General features: G+C 48.4%; 1 protein-coding gene across 1 annotated transcript; it reads left to right on the forward strand.

The window, feature by feature from the left end:
• Positions 1 to 167: 167 nt before the first annotated feature.
• LOC103807749 (CTP synthase 1) lies at positions 168 to 7574 on the forward strand. Its single transcript, XM_009080494.1, has 7 exons — positions 168 to 333; positions 1041 to 1211; positions 1810 to 1910; positions 3732 to 3848; positions 5395 to 5478; positions 5706 to 5786; positions 7419 to 7574. The coding sequence occupies exons 1-7, from the start codon at positions 168 to 170 to the stop codon at positions 7572 to 7574; spliced, it is 876 nt and encodes a 291-aa protein (XP_009078742.1).
• Positions 7575 to 8228: the final 654 nt, after the last annotated feature.

Below are 8228 nucleotides of genomic sequence, written 5' to 3' on the forward strand. Positions count from 1 at the left end.
AGAGTGTGGTGGGATGTTGGGATGGCCACTGGCAGGAGTGGGATGCTGGGAGGCTGTGGCAGGGAAGGGGTAGCAGGGCCCAGGGGGATGTCTCTGTCAGGGATGTGATGCCCAGGCCGTGCTCCCCACACTGAGGTGGTGCCTGTGCCCCTGCCAGGCTTGGGCAGATGAAGTACATCCTGGTGACGGGAGGAGTGATCTCAGGCATCGGCAAAGGCATCATTGCCAGCAGCATCGGCACCATCCTCAAGTCCTGTGGGCTGCATGTCACCTCCATCAAGATCGATCCCTACATCAACATCGACGCCGGCACCTTCTCCCCATACGAGCATGGTGAGTGTCCAGGGGCTGAGTTGGGAGGGTGGCCCCGGGCTGGGCCAGGGCCTTCCTGGGGCTGAGTGGGCATGGAATGACTCACATCCTTCGTGGAAGCCTTTGCACCTGGTCCTGCCTGTGGGACCCCCAGGCTGAGCCTGTTGGGAGCTCCAGAGGGTTAATGAAGCTGATGTGCCCCAGCCCACAGCAGAGATGTGCTCTCTGGTCTGTTCCTGTTGCCTGGTTGGAGGTTCAGTCCCCAGTGCTCTGTTAGTTTTATTCATCACTCCTCAACTTGCCATGGCAGCCAGAGAATGTGTTTCTTTACACTGGATTCTTCCAGCTGTACAGGGAAAGCCAACATGTTGCTGCTGTGAGCTGTTTCCCTCTGACAGATTGAGAATGTCTCTTGGTTCGGAACTGCAGGGACAGGACATGGAGCAATGGGGAGAAATTGAAAGGGAAGTTTTGATTAGGTATCAGGCAGAAGTTTTCGCTGTGAGGGTGGTGAGACACTGGCACGAGTTGCCCAGGGAGGCTGTGGCTACCCCAACCCTGTCTGTGTTCCCAACCAGGTTGGCTAAAGCCTTGAGCAGCCTGATCTGGTGGGAGGTGTCCCTGCCCAGGGCAGGGGGTTGGGGCTGGATGGTCTCTAAGCTTCATTCCAGCCCCTTAACATACTGTGAATCTATGACACTTGTGTTTGTGCCTGCCTGTGTGTGCAGGGGAGGTGTTTGTGCTGGATGATGGAGGAGAGGTGGACCTGGACCTGGGAAACTATGAGCGCTTCCTTGACATCAGGCTCACCAAAGACAATAATCTGACCACTGGGAAGATCTACCAGTATGTCATCAACAAGGAGAGGAAAGGAGACTATCTCGGCAAAACAGTCCAAGGTGATGCAGAGCTTCTTCTCTGGTGCTTAGAAGTACTTTCTGTGTTTCCATCCTGCCTGGATGCTTCTGTTTTTCATCTGCACTTGAGGCTATGCTCCATCCTGCTTGTGTTTGGGCTCAGGTCCAAGTGTCTGACATAGATCTAAACGTGAGCACACTTCAGGCTAAAACACCTGTGGGTTGTTCGTTAGCTGCTCTTTGCTTTTAACTATCATTAGAAAACTGAAGGATCTTTGAGGATCACATCAGTCCGTTCCGTTTTTAACCATCCTCCACAGCTGGTTTGCATAAGTTACAGACACAAACAGAGTAACTCTCTGCTTAGAGCAAAGAACAGTTTGTACTTAAATCCTCAGCCTAAAGGAAACGTTGCTTACATGTGTTTAAATTGAGGCAGGATTCCGTTTCCTGCCAAGGCACTTGGAAATCACAGCCAAGAATAATCACTCCAAAAATGCATGGTTCTTTAAAGACACATCCCTGCTCCAGCCATGTGGGAAGCACTGGTTAGTGCTTGTCAGTAATTTGCTCTGCAAGGAGTTAAGAGGGAGAAACGTGTGAGTTGGGGCTTTAACCCTTGCCTGGGTTTCTTTTCCAGTTGTTCCCCACATCACAGATGCCATTCAGGAATGGGTGATGAGGCAGGCACGGATCCCTGTGGATGAAGATGGCATTGAACCCCAAGTCTGTGTGATTGAGGTTTGTGGTCCTTAACAAGCAGAGAGTTTTGTTTCTTGTGTGGAGTGAACTGAACTATGTGCATATTTCACATAGGAAATTTTCTCTGCATAAAGGTTCAGCTTTGCATATTGTTGAGTTGGTTTAAATCCCCTTTGTTAGCGTGACTTATTCAATCTAGTCTCTTAAATTCTGGTCTGCAGCTTCTTCCTAAGGGACAGCACAGATCTCTGCTCTCTGGGACCTGGGACAGGATCCAGGGAATTGCTGGAGCTGTGTCAGGGGAGGGTCAGGCTGGAGATTAGGCAAAGGTTCTTGCCCCAGAGGTGTTTGGGCACTGAACAGCTCCCCAGGGCAGTGGTCACAGCCCCAAGGCTGACAGAGCTCAAGGAGTGTTTGGCCAATGCTCTCAGGCCCAGGGTGGATTGTTGGGGTGTCCTGTGCAGGGCAGGAGTTGGACTGGTGATCCTTGGGGGTCCCTTCTGACTCAGATTCTAGGAATTAGCCTATGGAATGAATTTCTGCTCTTGTAACTCTCCATGCCAAAGTCTGAGTTAATCATGCTGTGCCTTCTTCTTCCTTGATGGGTAAAGGAGAGGAGGTAAATTCCCCTCTGGAATCTGTTCTTTCCTCCTCAGCAGTAAAAGGAGCCTTGGAATGACTGATTGAAGCACAGACTTGGGGCAGGGAATGGCACAAGTTAGTGGTGACAAACCCAGTGCAGTTTGCTGAGTGTTCCTGGAACATTGTGCTGCCAGAGGAGATGGAGTAGATCGAAGGCTCCCTGACTGCTGAGCTGGCTGCTGGGACATGCTAATGCAGGAGAGGGAGCTTGTCACAGTGCCCAGGTCATGGTGACTTGGGACTCTGCCTGCAGCTTGGGTGCCAATTTCTGTGTCAGGAGCACAAGCTTGGAGCACTGAGGAGGCACTGACAAGGCCTGGGAGGCTCCAAGAAATGCCTTGTCTTCCTGCATGTGTCCAAACCCACTCTGTATAGTTCCTTAAACTTAACAGGAATTTTGCTTTTCAGAGCCACCTAATGTTCATAAATCATAATTTCAACATAGTTTCAAAGAATGTTAAGGGGCTGGAATAGACCTTAGAGATCATCCAGCCCCAACCCCCTGCCCTGGGCAGAGAAAGCTCCCACCAGAACAGGTTGCTCAAGGCTTTAACCAACCTGGCTTTGAACACTGGCAGGGTTGGGGCAGCCACAGCCTCCCTGGGCAACCTGTGCTATCTAAATCAGGTCCCTGAGGGGAGCCTGGAGGTAAAGGGAAGACTCTGGAGAGTTGCTGCTCAGAGGAGAAGTTGTTCATCTTGTGGCTTTTTGGTTTTGGGCGTAATGATAAAGTTAAAATAGTACTTGGGGTAGATTGGAGGCTGTGGAAGTAGTACCTACAGCTGGGATATCCTAGTGCTTCTCGTGGAATCTCCTGAGCTGGAAGGGACCTGCAGGATCATGAGTCCAACTCCTACTCTGCCCAGGACACTCCAGCAATCCACCCTGGGCCTGAGAGCATTGGCCTGAGCTCTGTCAGCCTTGGGGCCGTGACCACTGCCCTGGGGAAGTTGTTCCAGTGCCTAAACACCTCTGGGGGAAGAACCTTTGCCTAATCTCCAGCCTAACCCTCCCCTGACACAGCTCCATCCGTTCCCTGGGTCCTGTCACTGTAACAGAGAGCAGAGATGGAGCTGCCCCTCGGGAAGAAGCTGTTGATGCCTCTTTGGGGGATAGGGGGAGGTGCTGGGTGGGTGTTTGATTGTCTAATGTATGTGTTCATGGGGTTTAGTGTCCAAGTCCAGGTCTGGTACTAAGTGTCTGTGCCCTCCTTCCCAGCTCGGCGGCACAGTGGGGGACATTGAGAGTATGCCCTTCATCGAGGCCTTCAGACAGTTCCAGTTCAAGGCCAAGAGAGAGAATTTCTGTAACATTCACGTCAGCCTAGTTCCCCAGGTAAGGACCCAAAACCTTCTGGTGGCCAGAGGCTTCCTCAGTCCAAAATCTCCTTCCTAGATAGGTGTTCCTGCAACACTTTGTCTCCAGGCACTGTTACTGTTGTACCTCTGTGGTTGTAAACTTCTGAAAAAAAAATGCAGAGATGATGTAGGTTAAAAGGTTCACGGGGTGTGAACAGAAACTTTTCAGTGTATGTAAATGTGTAATAAAGCATTGGGAGTTTAATAATGTTTAATGAACAGCAAGTGTGGTTTTGCATCTGTAACTGCTGGGTTTCCCTATGGAATTGTCTATTTGCTTTTGCAGCTAAACTTGCTTGCCAGGGCTAGAAACCTTCCCTCCCTTTGCATGGCCATTCCTTTCACGGGGTGTGAACAGAAACTTTTCAGTGTATGTAAATGTGTAATAAAGCATTGGGAGTTTAATAATGTTTAATGAACAGCAAGTGTGGTTTTGCATCTGTAACTGCTGGGTTTCCCTATGGAATTGTCTATTTGCTTTTGCAGCTAAACTTGCTTGCCAGGGCTAGAAACCTTCCCTCCCTTTGCATGGCCATTCCTTTCTGCAAAGCCAGTAGAAACACCAGACCTCATGGGCATCAGTACTCACTGATAAGATATCATATTCCAAGCTCTTCTTGGAGTTCTTTAATATCTTTGTTGCTGTTTGCTTTCTTCTTCCCCCTACAAGATGGGCATTTGTTGCTCATGGAATGCATTGGGTTACTTTTGAAATTTCAAATGTCAAACTATGTTTTGAAACATAATCTGTTTCTTTTCCCTGTGTCTTTTGGGTAATTTCATAGACTCCCATGAGCCATAACTATCTGAGTGGCTGTTGCCTTGGTTCAGAGATTAAACTAAGAAAAGCTATTGTGGTGCTTTGATAAGAATCAGTTCATTAGGAATCTCAAAGAAAACAAAATATCCTTGTGTGCCAAGCAGGTGGGTGAACTCCAGTTGATATCCAGAGCATTTGAAGGGGGTTTATGCCATATAATGCCTGATATAAACTCAGCTGTATTATCTGTTTTGGTTTTGGAGATAATTTACAGTCTTAACTAAACAAAATAATCTCTACTGCAGGAGCCACTGCTGAAAAAAAATTCTGCCACGGTAATGTTAAGAGTCTGGGAGAGCCTGAGCATTCCTTGTATTGGAACTGGATTTGACAGCAAATTGATAGTTACTGGAGTGCAGATCAACCTTTGTTCTCTTCTTCTCTCTTTCCCCTTCTGTTCAGTCCAGGTGATTACAGAGAAAAATTAGCAATATGAAACATTAGGTATTTGGAGGGAACACTGGATGAACCTTAGGCTCTCTCCCTCCCTCAGCCCAGTGCAGACCTGACTGGGCAGACTGGAACTCTGCCACTTGCCTTCAGTCTTGGAGATTGAAGTGGAGTGCACTGGGGGATCCATAGGAATTGTCCAAGAACTGAGTCAAAGCTTTTCCAAGATGAACAGGGTGGGCAGTCCCAATTAGCCTGATGAATCATTGCTGCATATCGTCATAACCTGATATACCAACTCCTCTCTGAGCAGCCAAGCTCCACAGGAGAGCAGAAGACCAAACCCACCCAGAACAGTGTTCGTGAGCTGCGAGGCCTTGGTCTCTCACCAGATCTGGTAAGGCTCAATTCAGAAATGCACTGCTGGCACATTGCAACAGCATCTTTGTCTCAGTATTGCTCAGGTTGGGAGCTTTTGTGTGTTGCTGATAAATAAGGAGAAGTGGCTGAGGTGTTTTTCCCCAAGTCACAGACTGCAGCACGACAGCTCCTTTAGAGACTTGTTCTAGGCATGTCTGAGAACTTCTGTTTTGCTTCACCGCCCTGATGTTGCTGCTCTGTTAGATTGTTTGCAGGTGCTCCACTCCACTGGATACCTCAGTGAAAGAGAAGATTTCCATGTTCTGTCATGTTGAACCAGAGCAGGTAAAGATTGCTGTCTGCACTGCCTTGGTATAAATATTGCAGCTGCTTGTCAGACACTGAGGAGGTTTGTCTGAGGGTAGCAGTTTGTGTTAGCTGCATAATTCATTGGCTGCTTTGTCTTACCTTCCTTACACAGGGACCTGGTGCAAAACCAGTCCTGTTTGTGCCAGCTCCCAGGTTTGCTTATAAGGTAGTTAGTTAGGCTTAGAGAGTTCTATGGAACCCAGAGTAGTTCCTGAGCAGCTGTTTTGACCTTAGTTATCCTTTCGCATTCCTCCTGTGAATATATGAGAATGGCATTTTCTAGCATTTAGAGGCCAAAGAGTTGCCCAAACTGAGGTTTAAAGGATTCATGACTATGTTGTACACTGCTCTTCTCCCAGTGTTACTGCCCAGCATTTCTCGAGAGATTGCACAGAGAGGCTGAACTGGTGTTTGAGGGAAGCATTGCCTCACTTGAATGTTATGTGACGTGCACAAATCCACGTTACCATGATTCTTTTTGTCCTGAGACACCTCACAGTCTGAGGTGGACCTTGGAAAGTAATCAAACAGTCTCTAGGCTGAATATTGGCGCTTTCCAATCCAGCTGGAGCTTGAAGAATTTTCTGCAAGACTGAGCGTCACTTCACAATCCCAAGTGCTGGCAAGTCACTGTTATTAATGTGCTCTACAGCAAGACCAAACCTGAGTGCTGCAGGGTGAAGTAGTACAGTCAGGATTAGCTGGCAGTGCTGTTGGTGTGCCATCAGCACAACATCTACCTCTTGTTGGGCAGCAGTTCAAAATTAGTTGGCTCTTGCCAGTCACTTTCCAGGAAGTTTAATGCAGCTCTGTGGAGTTGTTGGTCTGACTGCAGTCAGTTCACTGGGGTTGGGAAGTAAAGAGCATTGGCTGTCAAGGAGGGAAATGTGCAGCCAAGGGGCTTTGAATCGTGCTTTCATTTCAGTCAGGAGAAATGAGGATGTAAAAATAGTTGTGCCAGTGTGTTTTTGATCCTTAAAGCACAGCCTCACCTTTGATGGACAGGTGACAGTTGTCCAGAGCCATTTTTCCAAGGAAACCCATTTCAGTGAGCCACAGCTGTTGATGTGGATTTTCCTCGTTAACCTAAGAATTCTTTGCTCATAGTTGTTTAAGCCTAAATTTGCTGAAGGACACCCTGCAAAATACATTGCTGCACTGGGGTCACAGGTTTCCCTGGGCTTAAATTAGCATGGGGGCCTGGTTAGGAAGGACAGGGGTGAGAAGTGAGAATCTGGGCCTGGGGCAGTTTGGCTGCAGTTCCAGCTGGGATTCTGTGTCACAGGAGGAATCTCTTTGCAGTGTTCTTTGAACTTCGCTGTGTGCAAGTCTAGCAGCTGAGTCCTGCTGCTGGGTTACTGTGTGACAGCCCTTCCCAAGGAGCTCCAGGGAGCAGCAGTGCCTGGGAAGTGCTGAGGAATGGCCTTTTCAGGCATGTGGAAACTAGTATTGCACTGTTAAACGTGTTGCTGCCTAGTGCACATAATGGTTGAGCCTTAGGTGCTCACGTGGTTGTCTGGTAGGGATAGAAACACTCTGAATATCTGTCTAGAAATAACTGCCCAGGCCCTGGGTGTCTGTGTTAGTGACCAGTGTGTTTTGTGACAGGTCATCTGCGTTCATGATGTTTCTTCTATCTACCGAGTGCCTCTGTTGTTAGAGGAACAGGGAGTTGTTGACTACTTCAGGCACAGGCTGGACCTTCCCATCGAGAGGCAGCCCAGGAGGATGCTCATGAAGTGGAAGGAGATGGCTGACAGGTGAGCTGCACCCCTGCCTGCAGTTGGAGTTAAGGCTGTGGATTGATTTCTCTTCTTGCTTGTGAGGCCATGAGTGTTACTTTCTTGTTCCTTGAGTGTTCTTATATGCTCATGTTTTTCTCTTTGCTCATAGCTTCATCCAAACCTTGAAGGTTTACAGGGCTGGGGAATCCACAGCTCCTCTGGGCAGCCTGTGCCAAGGCCTCACCACCCTCATTCCTTACATCTAGTCTAAATCTGCCCTTTTTGAGTTTAACACCATCTCCCCTTGTCCTAGCACAACAGGCTGCACTAAACAGTCTGTCACCATCTTTCTCATAAACTCTCTGGCTGAAAGGCTGCCACAAGGTCTCCCTGGAGCTTTTTCTTCTTCAGGCTAAACCACCTCAACTTTCTGAGCCTTTTTTCATAAAACCCTGTAAGATAAATTTACTGAGCTCCTTACCCTGTGTCAGTAGTGAACTGTCTGTGTCAAACCCAGGAATTAAAGCTGGACAGCTCTGCCCTCCCTTGTACAAAACCCCTCAGTGACATCAGGAGTGTCAGTGAAGTACCTCTGAGTGTGTTTGCAGGCAAGGGACAAGTACCTGTTCAGTCTGAGACTCCCAGAACACTCTGGTTTGTTTCTTGTAGGGAACAGACTCCCTCTTTGTAGGGA

This window comes from Acanthisitta chloris, unplaced genomic scaffold (assembly GCF_000695815.1).
Source record: "Acanthisitta chloris isolate BGI_N310 unplaced genomic scaffold, ASM69581v1 scaffold40188, whole genome shotgun sequence".
NCBI lineage: Eukaryota > Metazoa > Chordata > Aves > Passeriformes > Acanthisittidae > Acanthisitta > Acanthisitta chloris.

Coding starts and splice junctions, on each gene's coding strand:
- LOC103807749 (XM_009080494.1), top strand. CDS start 168: ATGAAGTACATCCTGGTGACGGGAGGAGTGATCTCAGGCATCGGCAAA. Junction 334..1,040: donor CTTCTCCCCATACGAGCATG/GTGAGTGTCCAG, acceptor CTGTGTGTGCAG/GGGAGGTGTTTGTGCTGGAT. Junction 3,849..5,394: donor ACGTCAGCCTAGTTCCCCAG/GTAAGGACCCAA, acceptor CTCTCTGAGCAG/CCAAGCTCCACAGGAGAGCA.